The sequence below is a fragment of the Artemia sp. Qi Xiang Cuo genome, unplaced genomic scaffold, assembly GCF_049724085.1.
Source record: "Artemia sp. Qi Xiang Cuo unplaced genomic scaffold, ASM4972408v1 HiC_scaffold_29, whole genome shotgun sequence".
Taxonomy (NCBI): Eukaryota; Metazoa; Arthropoda; class Branchiopoda; order Anostraca; family Artemiidae; genus Artemia; species Artemia sp. Qi Xiang Cuo.
In genome coordinates, this window is record NW_028297438.1 from 208,802 (window position 1) to 230,683 (window position 21,882).

At 31.5% G+C, this 21,882-nt stretch overlaps 1 protein-coding gene across 1 annotated transcript; it reads right to left on the reverse strand.

The window, feature by feature from the left end:
- Nucleotides 1-1,718: 1,718 nt before the first annotated feature.
- LOC148938933 (uncharacterized) lies at nt 1,719-7,023 on the reverse strand. Its single transcript, XM_089107434.1, has 2 exons — nt 6,964-7,023; nt 1,719-2,597 (listed from the first exon to the last, which is right to left on the reverse strand). Exons 1-2 carry the CDS (start codon nt 7,021-7,023, stop codon nt 1,719-1,721), a joined length of 939 nt encoding a protein of 312 aa, XP_088963560.1.
- Nucleotides 7,024-21,882: the final 14,859 nt, after the last annotated feature.

A 21,882-nucleotide genomic window follows, 5' to 3' on the forward strand; every position in this document is an offset into this window, starting at 1 on the left:
TTTAACTAAATGTAAAATATAATCTAAAAATAAAGGAAACAAATATATTTGCAAATAAAATGTCTACTTTTATTTTTGTACATTCTACACCTTAGAAGCAGGCATTTATAAATCCTATTTTTAAAAGAAATCCCTTTTTTAAAAAGGGGTTTATCTCTCACTGCCATCTTTATTTCAAAGTATTTACTCTATCACTGAATTCCAGCAGACCCATAATTATTCAATGCAAATGAACTTTTGCCATTGGTTTCATATTAGCTTATAGAACAAAAACCAGTTTTTTGACATAGTGCCTAAACGTGCCACATTTCGATAGAGTCCTTTTTGGGTTAGAATTGACTAGCCATCACCCTTGTATTAGCTTCAGAAACAAAACAATTCTTCTGAAGTCAGCTCTCAAACATGCTCCTTTTTGACAAGAATTAATTTTTGTTTTAAAGTGACTTGGTCACATAAAACCAGTTTCGAACATGCCTCAGGGCGGCCATTCCTGTTTTCGACCGACTCCACAAGCACTAAAACATCGAAAAACAAATTGGGAAGCCCTAAAAAGTCTTTTACCAGCCATGCAATAAATACATTTTTTCAATACTATGTAAAATCTCTAAAAAAAACTCAAGAAAATTCTGGTTTCACTAAAACATTCTTTTTTAAGAATCATTCAAATATGTCAGAATGCTCTATAATATAGAGATAAGCTCATATTGAATGAGTCTATATACCAACTAAAACATTTTGATCAGTTCTTGGACCCATTTGTAGTAAGATCTCAGTGACACAAGGACTCGTAGTTTTATGTTTCAAGTGGTTTAAACTAAAGTGAAACAAAAATACGCATTAAATATACTAATTCAAATAAATAAAAAAAAACGTTCTCAGCAGATTCACCGGCATTAATGAACATAGAATATATATTTTTTTTTACACAGGATCAAACTTTATACTTTTGGTTAATTTCACAGTAAACAGCAAGTAGTCAAATAGTCCGAAACATAAAATCAACCCTGAAAATGCATAGAATAGACTCATACAACTGACCTTGAGTTTTTTACTATAAGATAATTTACAGCTTGAAGTAAAAGAATTCTCACATACAAAGATCATAGTCGATTGGTTTTTAACACGTATGCATTCTAAATGGAGCTTGAGGTAAATGTTCCTTATATTTGTCACATTCGAAAGCTTCTTCTCCAAAATTAGATTAATCATGATAAGCTAGAGCGGATTTTAAAAGGATTGTTTATTGATTGTTAACAAATTCGAAAGGTTTTTCTCCAGGATGAGTTCTTTGATGATAATTTAAATTGGCACTAGAAGTAAAACATTTCTTACATACGTCACACTCGAAAGGTTTTTTTTCAGAATGAGTTCTTTGATGAATATTTAAATACGAACTAGAAGTAAAACATTTCTTACAGACATCACACTCGAAAGATTTTTCTCCAGTATGAGTTCTCTGATGATAATTTAAACTAGCACTAGTCGTAAAACATTTCTTACATACGTCACATTCGAAAGGTTTTTCTCCAGTATGAGTTCTCTGATGAGCTGATAGTGTGCATTTCTGATTGAATGTTCTCTCACATATATCATATTCGAAGGGTTTTTCTCCATATGAGTTCTTAGATGAGCTGATAAGGAGGATTTACGTCTGAAGGTTCTCTCACATGTATCACATTCGAAAGGTTTTTCTCCAGACTGAGTTCTTTGATGATCATTTACATTGGCACTAGAAGTAAAAAATTTCTTACATACGTCACACTCGAAAGGTTTTTCTCCAGTATGAGTTCTCTGATGAGCTGATATTGTGCATTTCTGATTGAATGCTTTCTCACATATATCACACTCGAAGGGTTTTTCTCCATATGAGTTCTTCGATGATCTGATAAGGAGGATTTACGGCTCAAGGTTCTCTCAAATGTATCACAATTGAAAGGTTTTTCTCCAGACTGAGTTCTTCGATGAAAATACAGGTGGGCTTTATGGATGAATGTTCTCTCACATACATCAAACTCGAACGGTTTATCTACAGAATAAGTTATTCGATGAATATCCAGATTTATCATTTGTCTGGATGTTCTTTCGCAAATATCGCATTTGAAAGGTTTATTTATAGTATGAGTTCTTTGATGTTCATTTAAATCGGAACTAGAAGTAAAACAATTCTTACATACATCACATTTGAAAGATTTTTCTCCAGTATGATTTCTTCGATGATCTGATAAGGAAGATTTATGGCTGAATGTTCTCTCACATATATCACACTTGAAAGGTTTTTCTCCAGTATGAGTTCTTTGATGTTTATTTAAATCGGAACTAGAAGTAAAACATTTCTTACATACGTCACACTCTAAAGGTTTTTCTCCAGATTGAGTTCTTTGACGTTTATTTAAATAGGAACTAGAAGAAAAACATTTCTTACATACATCACACTTGAAAGGTTTTTCTCCAGAATGAGTCTTCCGATGATAAGATAGGGTGGACTTTCGGCCGAATGTTTTCTCACAAGCGTTACACTTGAAAGATTTTTCTTCATCATGAATATCCTCATGTTTTGCTAAATTATCTTCAGCAAATACACTAATGTGACTTCGTATCTAACGTTGACAATAAAAATTCGTTTCTGTTTTTTGACATATTCTTGTCAGACCAGGCATGCTAGATGTTCAACATTCCACATGATTCCACATGATACCATTATCATAGGACACTGCAACAGGGAGAACTAAAATAATGCAATTTTTTTCAAAATTAATCACCCCACCATTAATATTTTTCCTTTACACAATAATGTAAATAATTCTATTGACTCTTCACTAGTTAATTAGTCTACAAATGTAAATTTGGAAATAAATTTCCGATTCCTCTACGAATTTTTTATTCATCTGATACTGAATAAAGCCAGAGTACATTTTTTCAAACTGTCTAAGAATAACTTGTGAAACACAATATCCATTCAAGATTAGACTCTTAAAGTGAGAGATTAATCTGCTTAATAGTGGGGTCATCTATTATATGTTACTATGTGCTTTTGATGGACTATTAGAACTCTCTATTTTCATCAACTAATACAGTTTATGCACACAGAATAATTATACTATATTGCCGTGTAACAATTATTGACATTTTCTTTGTACTATATATTATTTTAAATAATTTTTTACAGTATCCATAGAATTTTTCCTAACTAATATGAAAAGACTCAGCCAAGGGTGGTGAAAATAATCAAATATTTATCTTTAAAGATAATATCAAATTTATAGTGAAGATCATTTAACTTAAATTTTCCAAAATTCAACGTATTTTGCATTTTTCAATTATCATTTTTCAGGTGTACATTTTTCAGTTGTACATAAAAGATGACCTAGTGTGCCCCCCGCCTCTTCTTACTATCACATATGTTTGAGCTTTTTTGGGTAGAATTGAAGGCAATTCCGATGATCAAACAGCAAACACATAATTTATGCTAGTTGCCAAAAAGAAAAAGCGAAACAAGTCACAGATAATACCATCTATCTACAACATAACATCTCCAAATTATGCATTTTACTAAATCTACAATCCTGACATCCAACATTTGTCCTCCTTGTCTTTCAAATCATAAGGCTTCCATCAAATTAGGCCTTAAAAAAACTACAGAGCAAGGTTAAGTCACTGGCGAAGACAACCTAACGTTAACAGTCAAAACTCTGTCAGATATCCAGGCCACATAAAGCCCAGGTTGTACTCCAGTTTCGATATCAAAGGAACAACAATTTATGAATAATCCCTGTTTTTAAAAAAGTCATCCTTATGAAATTAAGGCTCATTACACCTTAGTCTTAGCCTTAATGCACCTGATTTTTACTGTTTTGCACCTGACTACACCCTAATCTTATTGGTCCATCTTTAGCTATTAGTATTATTTAGAAATCAATAGAAACTAATGCTTTTTTATTTTTGTAAAAAATTATATGACTACAAAGCGGTTTATTCAAATATTAGTAAATAAAAGGCAAACATGCCAGAAAATACATGTAATTATTTAATGCTCACACTACTTGCAAGTATAAGTAAATCCTTGCACTACAAGCTAAAGCGATATTTCATATTTTTAAAATTAGAACAATTTAAATTGAGAAAATAGTAAGACAGTATAGAGATAAAAAGTTTGAAAAGAGTTCCAAATAAAATTAAATTTGCCGCTTTATCATGGAGTTCATTGGGACATTAAAAATCATATATTTTAATAATTGAAACATTCCGAGATTCTTATCAACCAAGTATAAATCATAAAATGCCACCATTTCACACAGAAATAATAAAACCATATCCTTCACGCCCCTTTAAAATTTCAAGGGAAGTGAAAGATACACCTTTACATTTTGCATATGTAAATATTGAGAAGAATTTTAGCATACATGAATCATGCCTTTGTCTCTATCGATGTTCAACTCCAGGTTAGGATGGTCAGAATGAGATTTACAATCTGCATATATACTAGAAGAAATTGTAAAATGATTGGCTTCATTTTCATTACTAATATAAGATTGATTACATATTGAGAGCAACGTGATAATAATAAACAAAGCAAGGCAATGGGAAAAAACGGATTCAATTGAGGAAGTAGATTCTCTATGAATTTATTTATGCTGATGATTTAAACATTCGTGTTTAGAATGTTATCTGAATGAATGAGGTTATAGAGGTTTTCAGAGTTTAAGGTGCAATAATTCTGATTTGGAAGAATATCTTTGGAAATTAATGGTGACAAGACAAAGTCGCTGAGACAAGGAACAAGTGAAGGAGAAAATCTGATGTTGAATAACAATAAGATCAAACAAGTTAGTTGCTTCACTTACTTAATTACTATTATTTGTAAAGACAGGGGTGCAGTGAATATGCTAAAAGTAGAATAGTCAAGGCCCGGGATATTTATTCACAGTTGAAAATAGTTTGGAAGATTGGAAAGATAAATCTGGTCAACAAATTTCTGATAATGAAAACAACAGTGATGGTAGTGTTTAGCTATGGTTTTGTAGTGTGGAATCTTCAAAAAACGGAGAAGGATATTCTAGATATTTTCCAGAGGAAATCCAGTCCACTGATTGTTTTGGTCATCAGACCGTATCTCAAACAGTAAGTTGACCCCAAAAATTGGGTCAATGTCGCTATCTAGGGTTACAATGAGAAAAAGGTTGAGATGGATAGGACATGTTCTGCGAACGAAAGATGATAGATTGACACAGGTCATCCTCGTCGGATAACCGTCTAGGGCCACACGAAAAAGTAGGTAGTTCCCAATGGGGGTTGAGGATGTCGTTACACAATATTTTAGGAAAATAGAAACTTCTTGGGAGCGTGTAAAGAAGGGGGATTAGAATAAAATTAAATGTAGCAGCAAGCGTAGTTATTTTGGCCTCAAGTGCTTTAGTGCTACAGTGAGTTATTAATATGACAGTATTTTCATACTGTGTTAGCATTTGAAGAGGAATATTCTGCTCTTCAAAGAGCAGAACATTTTCTTAGAAAAATAAGAATTCCAAATGAAACTAAGTTTTCCCTATTGTTTATGGATTACATCAGGATACAAAATTAAATATCCTAATAATTGAAAGCATACGGGACTCTTATTGATGAAGCATCTTTCTTCAAAGACAGTCATTTTACTTGAACGAATAAAAAACATATCCTTCGTGCCCGGCCGAAATTTCAAGGGAATTGTTGGATATATATTCTCATTTAGTATATTGAAATGAACAGAAGAATCTCAGTTTATATGAAGCATACCAATGTTATTGCTGATGTTCGACTATGGTTTAAGATGGCGACAATTAGATTTACAATTAGCAGATATGCAATAGGAATTGACCAAAACATTGGCTTTATCTTTCATGGACATTATAGGATTAAGAAGAATATGATAATATAAATATACTATATCATCATTTGAAGAGGCATGTTTAGTTTCTGCAAAAGTAACAATAAAAATAACCTAAAAACATGCATAAGAAAAATAAGTCTGCTATTTATACAACATTACGAAGGTCTTGAGATTTTATATAGAAAATCCGTAGATTATTTTAGGGTTTGATAAAGATATGATTTTTAAAATTAAGGAACTTTGCAAGAATAATAGGAATTAGCAAGAGATGGATTTGCAGGCATAAGAAATTTTGGAAATTACAAAGTCTTATCATACATTTTTTCATCAAGGTTGAAGTAAAAAATATTACCTAGGAGAGGGCAAACCCCTCCTCAAATTAAGAGACTGTTTAAGACTTTTTGCCTATTTTCTGGTTACGCTGTAGTTATATCATATGTTTTCCAAATATTGGAAGAGAGTTTAAATAAGACAAACACTCTCGGCATTTTAGCTAGTTTTTCTTCAAAAGACCCAGTTTTGGGAAAGAAATGTCATGTCCCAAATACTCCTGTCTCCGAAACCCCTAAGTAAATAAATATACTTCTGTATTTACGCAAGTTTGTATATATATATATATATATATATATATATATATATATATATATATATATATATATATATATATATATATATATATATATATATATATATATATATATATATATATATATATATATATATATATATATATATATATATATATATATATATATATATATATATACTATATATGGATATATATATATATATATATATATATATATATATATATATATATATATACATTTTGCGCTGCTAAACTTTTTGCAGTCGAATTTTCATGAAGGAGTGGATAATGAAATTATTGCCAAACATGCGGGTGACTTTTTTGATGAAAAGTCTCTTTCGATAGCTAAAACTGACCCTGACCTATGGTCTCGAGTGTTCGTGGGCGAACGTGTGCCTCGACGGCAAGGTGATCTAGCTAATTACCGTCACATAAAGGATATAATTGAGACCTTTCAGAAATGCGAGTCTGATGATTTTATTTTTCCTACTTACGTGATTATTTTGCCTACCAAGGTTCCTGTCATTCCAGCCGTTGCATATTCAAGCCTCGCATCAAGGCTTCTAAACATTGACTCCAAACTCAAGCAAATCCGTGAGAAAATTGTGTCTTATGATCTAGAATTCCCTCCTCTTAGTGACCCCATAATCTTAAGGATGATTCTTTGAACCAGAAATTATCTAATTTCGACATTTTGTTTCTACAAGAACATCTTTTGCCTTTGGTGAGTTTGAACTCCCTTCGCAGGAGTAAAGAACACTTAGTTTTCGATAGAAGTGCCCGAAAAACTTGTGTTATAAGTGCCCGAAAAACTGTGTGTTATCGTGAATGTGATTATTTCATTGCAATCCGTCTTGCTAACCTAATTCTTATTAATGAATACCTCCCATGCGACCAAAGATCATTTCCCTCTCTAACAAAGTATACTAAAGCATGTGCATCGCTAAAGACCCTTTTTATTAGTGTTGAGAGTGAGGGATTGGATTGGATCCTTTTAGGCGATATGAACTGTGATATAAACTGATTTCTTTTTGGATTCGCTACCTAATGGCTATCGGGTTCTGAATAAAGATCCATCCCATTCATACATACATAATAGCGGTTCATTGTCTGATATTGATCACTGTGTTGTTTCTTCTGGTATTTCTATTAGTGATATTTACATTGACCAGGATGAACGTGATTATGACCATCTGCCTCTTTCAGCCATTGTCACCATCAATACGACCCGGGCAGAACCGAACTTATGTGCTAATTACAAAAAGTGGATGGCCGAAAGAGACTAGAATACAGCGAACTGACCTCTAAATCTATCTACCCTTGCTCTTATTCTGTCTACGATTAATGTTCCATTTAATTTACTATGTACCAGTGTTATATCCCCACAAGCTCGAGTTCAGCTGAATATATATTACAGCCAGATTGTTTCCTGTCTCAAAAAGCTGAAGAAGTGGCTGTCCCACTTTGTCGTTTTAAGCTTAAGACTAGAGGCTCAATATGGAAATCTGAACCTGATTTAAAAATTGTGAAAAATCGTGCAAAATTGTGGCTTAGAATTTGGGTAGCGTGTGGCCGCCCTTTAAGGGGTCACCTTTTTAACATTAAACAGAAAACGAAGTTGGACTTTAAACATTATCTTTGTAAAGTAAGGTACAATGGTGTAGAATTTCCCAAGACCTCTAGTCAGTGGGAACAAGTGATTAATGTTGCGAAATTTGATTAACCTCCTAATGCCGATCAGATCCCTAATGCCTCTTGGATTAATCATTATAATAAGATTTTTAATGTTATGAATTATGCGGTTCACTCTCAATTTGTTAACCTCTGTTCTTATGTATTACCTGCGAAAATTTACCAAGGCAATGTGCCTCCTGTTTCTGCTGACCGTGTGATTCGTTGTGTTAAGAATTTAAAATCTAAATCATGTGATATTGATGGTATTAGTGTTTTTCACCTTCATATTTATTCGAAAGAATTGATTTATCATTTGCAGTTATTATTTCAAATTTGTCTATGTACGTATTTGGTCCCTGATTCTTTTTTGTGCGGGAGTGTCACTTCGATTCTTAAACTTGGGAAAGATCTTACTAATTGCGCATCATATAGACCTATTACGGTAGCTTGTTCGTTGAGCAAAGTTTTTGAATATGTCCTGCTTCCTGAAATTCTTCCAAATGTTAATTATGTGTCCAATCAATTTGGGTTTAAACCAAATATTGGATGCCAACATGCGCATTGAATTCTTACTTCTTTTTTAATTCAAGCACAAAAAGATGGATCGGAAATTCATTTATGTGCGTTAGATATTTCAAAAGCTTTTGATTCGGTTTGTCACAGCCAACTATGGTATTCTCTTACCCAGCTAGGAGTGAATTCATCTGTTATATCTGTCCTTCGTTTTTGGTATGCAAATTCATATGTTCGACTTCGGTCAGTAGAGATCTTTTTTGGTAATATTCCAATTCGGTCTGGACTTAGGCAGGGAGGGGTTCTGTCACCATACTTTTTTAATGCTTGTTTATACCCTGTGCTTTCTCGTATTTTTCCGTCGTGTTTTACGGGCCTAACTAATTTATCTTATATTGCTTATGCAGATGATTTATTACTTTTTAGCCGTTCAAAATTCACCCTAGCTAAGTCTACCCAGTTTGTTTCTAAGCTTTTGGAAAAAAAATGGCCTCGTGCTTAATGCTGAAAAATGTGAATATTTAGTTTTCAATGCTAAAAACCCAAGTAGTGATTTGAGTTGTAGTTCTTTTTCAGTTAAGCTGGCTCCTATGTTGCGTTGGCTCGGGATTAGTATCTGCTCTTCTATTTCAGCTATCCGTGCTGGTGCACTTGCAGATATTAAGAATAAGCTTAAAGCAGGTTATGCTAAAATTGTTCCAAATCGTGGCCGACATTCTCGTTAGGCATTGGCTAAACTCTATTCTACGTATTGTGACCATTCCATTCTTTTTCTATCCATTCTTTTTTCTATCATTTTCTATTGCGCCCATTTTTTAATAATAATGATATGCAGGATATTAGAGTTTTGTATTTCCGTTATTGTAAATATCTTTTGTATTTGCCTCGTTGGTATAGAAACCGTAAGATTATTCGAATGTTTAAAGCAACTGATATATTGACGTCATATAACAAGTTGGACTCCAAGTTAAAAGATGAGGCCTGCAAGCGGTTGGGTCTTTTTCATCCTCTTGTGCGATTGTTTTGATTTGTATTTGTAGTTTTTATATTGATATTGTTTTGCATGTGTTTTGTTTTTGTATGTCTTTACCTTTTATTTTCTTTTGTTACTCCACTTTTTTATAATGTTAGTGGGTCAAAAAATAAATTATTATATACATATATATATATATATATATATATATATATATATATATATATATATATATATATATATATATATATATATATATATATATATATATATATATATATATATATATATATATATATATATATATATATATATATATATATATATATATATATATATATATATATATATATATATATATATATATATATATATATATATATATATATATATATATATATTAAATGAGTAAGTAAATACAAAAAACATACCATCGTCCTTATTACTATGTGACTCCAGTTTGAGAGGGCGGCAATCTGGTTCAGGCAATGCACATGCGTCTCTGGAAAAACTTTTCTCTACGAGAACTTTCTCTTTATGTATTAAAAAAGGAGTAGTACTTCCAAACAGACTCTTATTATCAGTTGGTAGTGCGTCGTCAAGTTCTAAAAAAAATTTAAGGCGAATTTAGATAGGGAATTCAAAACGATGATTTTATGATTCAAAACGATGATTTTATGGTAAATAAGTTCAAAAAAGAAGACACACAGCTTTGGGGGGTATGTTTGGATTAATTTTCTTTTTTTTTTAATAGCACAATTGAATTGATTACGTTAAATAACTATAATTAGAGCAAAAACAACTCGTTCCAAAGCAAAACAAAAAACAAAAAAAAACAACAGATACTTGGAGACAAAAATGCACCAAATAAATATAGATTTTTGGATATTTCGGTATTACACAACGGTTCAATTTATACGGGCCGTGTGGAAAGAATATTTGCGGCTATGTTGAAAAACTACAGAACAAAATTCCCAATGCAGTGCAGCACAAATTACAAATTGAGCTCATATACTTAAACTTAATGAAACTTGAAGGATCTAGGTTGTAACTAAACTCCAACATACTAATCTTACATAAGAAGGGTTTGAACCCCCCCCCCACTTCTTCCTAATATAGTACCTTTGCTATTAAACGTAGCATACGTTTTAGGAGTATGATAAGTATTTACCCTATCTTGAAACTTTCAAATAAAAAGTGAGCAAACTTTGGGGATGGGTGACTGTTGATAACAGCAAGTTTTATAAAGGAGAGATAAAAAGTTAGAACCAAAGGATGCATATTAGAGACTCCAAGTAGAGCAAGCAGAGATGTTAGGCATACTCTTAAACATTAATATTTTTTTCAAAATCATTTCTGCGAGTTCCGCCTCTCCTCAATACTCAATATTATCAATATTGAATTTAATAATGGTTGAAAATCACTATTTGAAGCAGGAAAAGTTAAATAGGCCATTTAATTATTTTTCACTAATATTAATACATACTATATTTTAATATTTAAAGAGACAGAGATAATTTTACATAATAAGAAAAGCAAGAAAAAGAATCCATAGTAGGAGTCTGCTGGAACAAGATACGCAAGGAAACTGATTTAAGCGCCGTTTCCATTCAGAAAGTGACAAAAAGTAACTATTCACAGGCATTCAGAACAGAGGCACAGGGACTGCATAGGTCCTCGTCACTGTGTTTCCTTATATTTTACCTCCACGAGAGTCCTCCAGTTTGGCCGTGAATAAGGGGGGGGTAAAATTCGAATATTTTAGTCTTTTGTTTTTTTTTATTATTCACTATAAAAAACAAAAAGAAAAGTAACAAAATGAAAAGATTACATTGATGTAGTAAAACCTTATACATCATGGGTTACTGGCAAATTCCGGCCCACAATAACCGAGAGTAAAAATATACTTAAAGAAACTCTTTTATTGAGTAAAATCGAATATTATTCAGAATAGAATCCAATTCAAGAGTGGTAACTGTTGGCCACAACCAATAAAACAATGTTTGGGAGTTACGAAAATAAACTTGCAGAAATTTCAAAAAAAGCCTGAAATCCTTCAAATGAATTTAATGATGCTTGAAAAAAACTTATTATTTGAAGCAGTAAAACATAAATAGGCCATTTAATTATTTTTCGTCACTTTCGTCACAGGACAACTCGCATTGTTCGTCACTTTCGTCACAGGGTTACTAACCCCCCTCTCACGCCACCTTTTCCCCAAACACATCCAATCAAATTTTTTAGATAGCCATTTTATTCAACGTAGTTGAAAGAATTAAGAATTAGGTCTTAAAGGATGACATTAGGAAATTAGGTTTTTAAAATCTGGTTTAAAAATAGTAACTGATCACCCATGGCTGAAAACCTAGGAAACCGGAGCAGCAACCCCCATCTCAAAAATCACCTTTGAAGAAGGTAAGCAGTTTATTCTACAATATGAAAAACTATCTTTATCTATAAAACTCTCTCTTAACTAGCTTTCAGATTTTCAGTAACAGAACATTGACGTATCTGGAGGGCAAAATTCCAAGAGGGGGGGAGGGATGGAAAAAAATTAACAATTTCAACAAAGTAGTGTATCTTTCGTCCATTTTACGCCTGAAGACATTTGGGGTCGATAAGAGGATCAAAAGGACACAAATTCTTATGTATATTACAGTTTGGAGAGTATTTTCCACGATATTCACTTCTTTGATGATCATTAAAAGTAGGCAAATAATCTTAAAAAAATGAACATTTATTATGCTGCAAAAAGGCAAACTTTCTGAGTCTATCATTAAGGGTTGTAATTTTTTCTTTTTGCTCTGCAAGAAAAATTACAAAATTACTATTTATATGTTGGAGAAAAATTTTCAACAGTTTTCAATAATATATGCCCTTTCGAAAATCTGGACACAAATACTATCCTTTGAATTAGTTTTACACCTCCTTAAGTTTCCCTGAAAACTGAACTTAATACCTATCATTCCTAAGAAATTGCATCTATACTATTTTCACAAACTAGATATAGTTACACTCTTTTGAATTAATTCAATTGAAAGAACAATTAGCAATAGTAGTAGCTCTGAAAGTTTCAGTTCAATACTCTCAGACGTTTTTGATGTATCGTTGAAACGCATTATTTGCAAATAAAATGTACACGGTGCCATTTGATTCACTTCTACAGCAAAATAAACTTTCCATGATGAAATATCAGAAACAGCTGACAGTGCAGCACATTTTCAAAATGTTAAAAGATAATTTAGATAAAAACAATGTAACTGTCAAATGAACTGTTACAGTATGAACAAGATCTAGTTTAGGCACAAAAATGTCCTTCCGCATATATGACCGGTAGACATATACATTTCAGTCTACCAACTTCAAGACCATGCACCGGAGACCTATTTCAATTTCTACCACATTTTCCCAACGAGTATGACATTACGTTATCATGGCACGTAAATAAACGAGAATAAGAGAACATACATTATAGGTAGGGCAAAAGCGCTGCCTAAGTAAAGAGTGATGTGAGCACAATGAATCATTTATTTATTATTATTTTTTTTTTTTTGGTTTTAGACCAGGGCACTTCGTATCGAAGGAGTTGTCGTAGAAACTTCGAAAAAAGCTCATTCGACTGGAAAAATAGTCGAAAGTGATTGAATGGCAACTAGCCCCCCTCCCACGCCCATCCAATAAAAATTTTTAGATAGTCATTTTGTTCAAAATAGTTGTAAGGTCTGAAAATTAGGTATTTGAGGATGACAACCCTTCTACAGCCCTCAGGGCAAGGGTTGTAAGTTATGCCCTGGGAGCATATAAGGTTAATAAGTAAAGGATGATAGTATAAACTTCAGAGGGAGCTCATTGGATGGCTAAAAGAAGCTTCAGTACAGCTACATCCTATTGGATCTTAATCAAAATATACCCGAGGATTTATGTGTCGCCACAGATATTTTTGACAAAGAAATTACACGCCCTCCCACACCCATCCAATAAAAATTTTTAGATAATCATTTTGTTCAAATTAATTGTTACGTCAGAAAATTAGGCATTTGCGGATGACAACCCTTCTACAGCCCTCAGGGCAAGGATTGTAAGTTATGCCCTGGAAGCATGTAAGGTTAATAAGTCAAGGATGATCGTATAAACTTCGGAGGGAGCTCATTGGATGGCTAAAAGAAGCTTCAGTACGGCTACATCTTATTGGATCCTAACCAAAATACACCCGATGTTATACTCATCACCATAGATATTTCTTACAATAAAAGCAATGTGCATCTCCCAATGCAGTAAATAAGGCTTATAGTGGCCTCGATAACAGTGAAGAAGCTGATTAAAAATAAATATTTATTTTTCATTCTAAGCATTACGAAACCCCCAGTTAGGATAGGCATTGGTATTGACGACGACTTCATCAATCGAATATCGGAACTTAGTTTAAATTTAACCGACGGCAATGTTCAACTGCCAGAAGTAGTTAAGCAACAGGCAAAGTAAGTTCGTTCCATTGTACGTGCATTGGCCTGTAAAAAGAAAATAAAAAATTTTAAAGGACACGTCTTCTTCAACTGGGTTGTAGCTTTTTCACTATTTTACTATCGATAGCTATAGTACTTGTAATTTGTTTCCTATAGATGGTTAAACTCTATTAATTGAACCCGATAGAACTTGATCTTTTACCTCTAGAACACTTTGAGGACAATCTGAGTAAATTCATTGACAATGAGAATATTGTCGATGATAAAAAACTACTTTTACTTCAAGATACACTTCGCCGGGTGGACAAATATAAGCCCTACAATGAGCAGGAGTAAACTGCTGAGAGCAAAACAATAGCGAAGAAGCACGGATATCAGATCAACGTCATCCCGACCAACACCTGCTACTACACAACAAAATAGTTGACGTTATACTATGTTTTTGCGGTAAAAATGGTTGAAGTTTTGAAAAATGCCTTTGAATATATTGGTGAGGTTGGAAGTTTGGGTTCTCCCATCACTCTTTCCAAAGTCACTGATGTTCCCACTAAAAGTGTACAAGACTATCTTCAAAATGAATCATGTTACACTCTGCATAGAAATAACAGTTTTCGTGCTAGTCATTATTGAAAAACTGAAGCCTTTTTCTCAGTGCACATAATGCAAGCAGATCTCTTAAACCTAAATGAGATTCAACGGCGCCCCAATACACCGTACAAGTACATTCTACTTGGAATCAGTGTTTTTAGTCGCTATGCATACGCCATTCCATTGCGCACAAAGAGAGGTGTTGAAGTTGCTCAAGCTATAGAAAGTATTCTCGAACAAGATTTATATACAAAATTTCAAATGGATCGCGCTAGTGAATTTTTTAATCCACATGTCGAAAACGTGCAAATGAAATATAATATACTATGATATTTTCTATCATAATCCTAGTCCTTTCTAGGCTTCATTGGTCTAACTATTGAAAAGAAATAGTCGACTTTTAATTTGAAGATATTGAGCATTGAAAAATACACCTGCTTTTATTAATGATTTAGAAAAAATCTTGTTGATTTATAATCAACAACCCCATTGATCCTTTTACAACTCAATCCCAACGGAAGTTCATCATTCTGATAATGATACCTTTGATAATTTTCTTAAACAATATTCCAATGAAGCGATTGTGAAGAGAAAAATTAATGTTGGTAGTACTGTTTGAGTTAATAGAACAACGATTTTTTTTGAAAGGGTAATTATTTGTTGTCCACTGAACGTTTTAAGGTGGCGAAAACCCTAGACAGCAAACCAATAACCTAACGTTTACGAAACACAAAAGATGAAGTAATTTTTTGTGGTTTCTGTGACTATGAACAACGAAAAGTTAGAAAAACTAGTTGATTTTATCAAATTGAAAAGATATTACAAACTCCTACTAGCAGGGGCAAGAAACAGTTACTTGTTCGGGGGCTAGGATACAACTGAGATTTTGATTCTTGAATCGGTGTTTTTTTCCAACGTCTCCGATCCACTCTAAAATGATATGAATTAAACAAGTGATTTTTGGACGAAACTGTCCCCTACCATTAAATTCGACGGTGCCCCTGAAGTGGCTCTTGTCGACTGTATTCTCAAAATACCTATGATATCCTGAGAAAAGATCGCAAATATGATATAAAAACTAGACCCCATGATTGGCCACCAGTAGTTAGCCAACAACATAAAATTCAAAAGATCAATTGTTTGGATTATCCATTTGTTGAATTACCATGCGAGGATTTCACTTGTATGAATGGTTTATGTCGTTCTATCAGTAAAAGAGTTTTCGCTCATAAAAAACGAGCCTTTCATTTCAACTATTCAAAGGAAGAGGGATCGATATACATTAGTTTTCCCATTGCCAATGAAAATATTATTCTCAATGATAATCTAAAAGATGTTCTTGGCTTTAAACTTAATATAATCCGTGTTAAAAGTGCCGGAAACATCAATATTATTATTACTGAGTATTCAACAGCCTTCTTCTCAGACACTTATATATTTCACCAGGCTTCAATTGTTGAAACATCCAGATTGGCAATAGTAATGTCGTGAAGTATATTTTATGGTATTTCAGTGGTGTAGTCGTAGATGACTTTATTATCCCTTTATAGGGGAGATAAACTCTGGCCCTAAGGTAATTAAACTTTGGTAGCGTGCCTTAGGCTATGACCGAACTAATGAGGCGTACCAGCTGGGTATGTTCGAGGGGCTAAAAGTAGATTGTAGAGAGGTTGTCTAAAATACAATACTTTTATTTAATTAACATATAATAATTCCAGATATAGATATTCTACTGGGACTGGCTGTCCCAAGTAGATCACAAGTCTCAGAAACTACAATAATATATAATAAGATACTTAGACACTTACAATGATAAGACAAGGTTCCAAGGTATTTCTAAAAACAACGGACCAGAGGTCAGTCCGGCATAAAGTTAGTATCAGTCTAAATTTGCCCCTTCCCATAAAATGTATCTTTTATACATTTTATGAACCACACCTTCCTTTAACCAACCGACGAAAATAGCTAGGAAGTGGTATTTCTCAATTTCCCGTTACGCAGAAACTTGACAGGATATATTCCTTATCTTAATAAAAAGTGGCATTTGTAAACTTTGTGTTATGCGTCTTACATATTGTTACGAAATTAATAATTAAATTAATTATAAATCTTCACCAAAATGCTACCCATTTCAAGAAGAATTGTCCAAATTCTAAATATTTTACTTTTAAAACACCGTAATTTTGTTTACAGCTATTATGCTGCCATCTCTGGGTAATTATTTGGATATACCCGCAATGGGTTTCCTTAGGGTCATGCTTCTGGTCCAATATAGGCCATGTTCTTTTTTTTGTCAAAGGATTTCAATTTAAAATTCATCCTTGTTTCCTTTTTACTCTGCTTATAGGACTGAAAATACTTTTTTTGCCCTTTTTCATATGCATCTTCTATTTTAACTTGACCCCAAGTGATTTAGACATAATATTATTGATATCAATTAAATTACATTTCAATTTATATTATAAATGCTTATCAATTATTCTAGTTTAAATTTAATTCCCATTAGAAATTTAATATCTGTCTGATATGTTTGATATATCGTTTATTTTTCGTATTAGAAATACATTGGATAAATTATTCACAACTTTTTTGGTTTTTTAAATTTTAACCAATTTTTTTCCAACACAAAGCGTTTTCAAATATTTCAATAACATAAGCCATATGGGCTATGTAGCACATTCTCAAGGCCTAAATTAAGTTCTGATTTTATCTCACTTTCTGATGAACTTGTAGTAAAGTCTGTAATACTGCGATAGTTTCCAAAATATCAGTTGATCAAGTATGGTTTGGTGTCTAATGGTATGAGATGATAGTAATGGATACATTTGAAGTGACTTCAAAATTTGTTATTTCCAAAAGTCACTCAAAATAAGATTGAAAAAAAAAATGGATCCGAAAGGATGCTACGAAAAATTTGATTTCCAAAAAAATAGCTACGGCTGTATCCAAAATAAATATTCACATTAGTATACACATAAAGCATAATTTGTTACCTATATACAGTAAAAAGAAACACCCAAAATTTGTAAATATCACTGCATTCTTTTTTTTAACGAAGATTAATTGCTATTAATTACTTTTTCCTCTTTTTACTCTTAATATACAATTGTTAATCACTGAACAGATTTTTTTACAAAAGAAATTTATTTATACGTTGACTTGATTTCAAACATTTATAAATTGCATTAAATCACTAGTTAAAACTTAAAGAAAATAAAAATATAGTATATATATATACAAGCATAGTGTAATAGCTTACGCAAGTATTTTTTTTAATTCACAAAACTAGATACGATATTTCTACTGATTAAAACTTAAAAGCTTTTAAAAAAAATAAAACCCAGTATGGACTAGCGTTAGAATTAATTCCAATTAGTTTTCTGTCAATTGTTTATAAAGTATTAATGCAGAACACTTTTTGAATGATATAAAAAAACACAAATACTCAACATATTAATTGACTATGTTTACACGGATAGTTTATGGATATATATATATATATATATATATATATATATATATATATATATATATATATATATATATATATATATATATATATATATATATATATATATATATATATATATATATATATATATATATATATATATATATATATATATATATATATATATATATCCAACAGATTCTTTGAAAAATTCAATATTTTATAATGCCAATATGAAACAAGCAATTGCTAATATACAAAATGAATTTATAATTGTACCAGTTGATAAAGCTAGCAATAATTTTGCCATAATTTGTCAGAAACTGTATTGTGATATTTTATCAAAAGAGTTACAAACAACAAATACATATGAAAAGGCCCATATGGAGGAAAATAGTTTCATTGAAAATATAGAAGAAAGAATTTTGAAAAATTTCAATATTAAAATAAATGATAATGATAAACAGTTTCCTTTCTTATATTGGACGATAAAATTTCATAAAAATCCACCAAAACCACGTTTTATTGCTGGGGCAGCTAGGAGTCCGACCAGAATTGCGGCTACTGATCTATCTTTAATTTTAGGAGAAATTAGAAATAAATTTAAAACATATTGCTCCTGAATTAAAAAATTTTCTAACTTTAATCCATATTGGAGTGTTAATAACTCGTTAGAAGTGATAGATTCTTTGGCGAATGTTTCAGCTAGAAGAATCGATTCAGTTGATTTGACTACTTTTTATACAAATTTGTCACTAAATTTAGTATTCGAAAAATTGAAAATGGTGATAAAGAAATCTTTTCTTTTGTCTAATATCAGATTTTTGAAAATTGATACTTTTAATAAAAAAGCCCGATGGACGAATTTCTTTACAAGTACTATTAATTAAAGATGTTATAGCTTGGATATGGTATACGATTTATTGGAATTTGTTCTATTTAATACATTTATAAGATTTAATGGGAATTTATATAAACAAACTGTAGGTATTCCTATGGGTGGGAATGCGAGTCCATTCATAGCAGACCTGTTTTTAAGTCAATTAGAATACGAATATATGATAAATAAAAATAGCCCAAGCAATGTAAAATATAACCTTTCAAATAATAAAAGATATCTGGACGATCTCTTGGTAATAAATTGTTCAGAGTTTATTGAGATTTCAAAAAATATTTATCCACAAGAGTTAATTCTTGAGCCTAGCTATGGGATGGGACACTCCGACCATTTCTTAGATTTAAATATTAATATTTCAAATAGTAATAAATTAGTTTTTAAATTATATAATAAAACGGATGATTTTAATTTTGATGTAATTAATTTTCCATTTCTTGAAAGTAATATACATTCAAATATTACTTATTCGCCTTATTATTCCCAATTATTTAGGTATGCAAAAATATGCAGTAATTACACAGATTTTAAAAATAGATGTAAAAAGCTGAGTGAAAAATTGATCTCAAGAGGTTTTTCTGCCAAAAAAATTAGTTGGCAATTCAAAAAATTTAGTTTCATGTATCATGAACTTTTAAGTAAATATACAAAAAATTATAAAGAAATACTGAATGATATTTTAATATAATTTCTCTTGCGCTTTTCTTTTTTTGGAAGTTTGTGGGGGTTTTCAAACAAGCTTGAGGATCTTTAAATTGGTAATTGGTTCCAGATACCAATAAAAGATACATCTGGACATGTCTTCATTTGTTCCAGAATGGTCTCTTTCAGTGACCTCTGGGATTTGATAATGGAAACAGTGAAACACTTTTTGTATGTAATTTTTAATAGCTTGACTAGTATGCATGTATTTCACAAGTTTTACCTGACATAGGGTTACCATATAGATCTTATGGTAGAGGCTCCACCGTGCCGGGTAAAGAATGTAAAGCCTCGAAACTCGTTAAGGCAGGTGGTATTCTTCTGATGAGCCCTAAATGGAAGGTTCTACTTGGAAATATTTTGCTGGATTTAAGGTGCTTTTGCTGGTAAATTTACAACGACTTACATTTATTGATGACAACTTTGCATGGATTTGGACTTTTCTTTTTGGTTGACGGTTAGGGTATACTGTTTGGTCCTAGTTTGTTGTATAGATGGGTAAGGTAAACGCCTCGTTCAAGTGCACATTTGTCTTAATTGCTGGATTAGGACGACAGTTTATTTATTTTTTTTTTGCCAAGTAATTACCTCTTAAACATAATATATATATATATATATATATATATATATATATATATATATATATATATATATATATATATATATATATATATATATATATATATATATATATATATTAACAGATATTATGTTGACGCATAACTTAATTGTTAAAAACAAATAATAATTATGTACTCTAATAATTTATTTAATCACTGCAATATTTATTCTTTGTACAACTTTTAAATAAGTCTGTCAAGACTTTTATATGATAAGTCCTAACTGCAATTAAAATATTTACAAAACAAAAGCAACTCCAACAAATAGATTTATGCACTATAACTGATAACTGTGATTAGCCTCTATATAAAGGCTTTGCCATAGTTCATATAGTATAACTTTTCTATTTATATTTCTATATTTACAATTTTTTTTACGATAAAAGTTCTCTATTTATAAAAGGTTTTCAAAATACATTTATAACTGTAGATATTTTCTCAATTACATTTTTTACCCTATCAAACTTTTCCCATATACGAATATATACATTTTCTTAGCTTTGTTTTACAATTATGGTTCTATTTTGAACCCACTTCTGTCTCTAACTGTCATTAGCTTACTATATGCCTGTTTGTTTATTCAGACTATTGAGCTTTTTAATTCTTTTCGAATTTTTTTAAGTACTTGAGACGGTTTTATACGGTTTTCTCTTTATTCTCTCTTTTTTTCAGGTTTAATGTCCTTTTTAGATAAAGCTCCATTTACAGCTTAGATCTGATAAGCTAAAAATTTTCGCTGTTCACCTTATACCTGTTAGCCATTATCAATTGATTCTTGCCTGTACTCTGAAGGTTTGCTTACCAGTGCTGCCTTCTGGTAGCTCCTTATAACGTTTCCAGGTCCTCTTTTCATGGGCTACAGCTAAAAGGACTATTCTGAACCTGCACACACAATAATTAATCATCTATAGTATTGCCACACTTTTTTTTATTTGTGGCCAAAGTTTCCTCTTGGGCAATTCTTTTATCAAAAAAAGTGGCCCTTCTGCAAAAAAAATACCTGGACTTCATGGCACATAGTAATTTAGTTTTAGACAAACAAGTGAAAATGACTATTTTCACTTTAACTTCCCAACTTTTAGTGGCCTTGTCTTAGGTTCCAATCTAACTTAAGTCATTTCGAATTTTTTGTGCGTTATTTTATTTTATCAGGCCTTTTTAGAAAATTTTCTGAAAACGACTCCCACATAAGAGAGCAAAATTTGTTCCTGTCTACTTGGAACTTTTCTCCAATATTTCTATTCATCTCGGCCCGAGTTAACCACTGTAACGGTGGCTCCGTAGTATTAATGCTACTTATTTTGTACTTATTTACTACAATTTTCAATTTTAGTACAATTAATACTACTTATTTTGTACTTATTTATTACAATTTTCATACTAGTTTCATACTAGTTTCATACTAGTACAATTGTTCGGCAGGTTCAATAAGTACGTATAACAGAGTTTAACTGACTCCGTTCAGTTTCTTTTCCTTTTGATTTCGTCTGGTTATATTTTCAACTTGAACCTTTCTCTTTTTTTTGGATTATTTACTTCAATGAAGCCTGA

Excerpts from the sequence above, each read along its gene's own strand:
- LOC148938933 (XM_089107434.1), bottom strand. The coding sequence starts at position 7,023 with ATGTTTAGAAGCCTTGATGCGAGGCTTGAATATGCAACGGCTGGAATG. Across the intron at positions 2,598-6,963 it reads CTGGAATGACAGGAACCTTG|ATACGAAGTCACATTAGTGT; the intron begins GTAGGCAAAATA and ends TGTCAACGTTAG.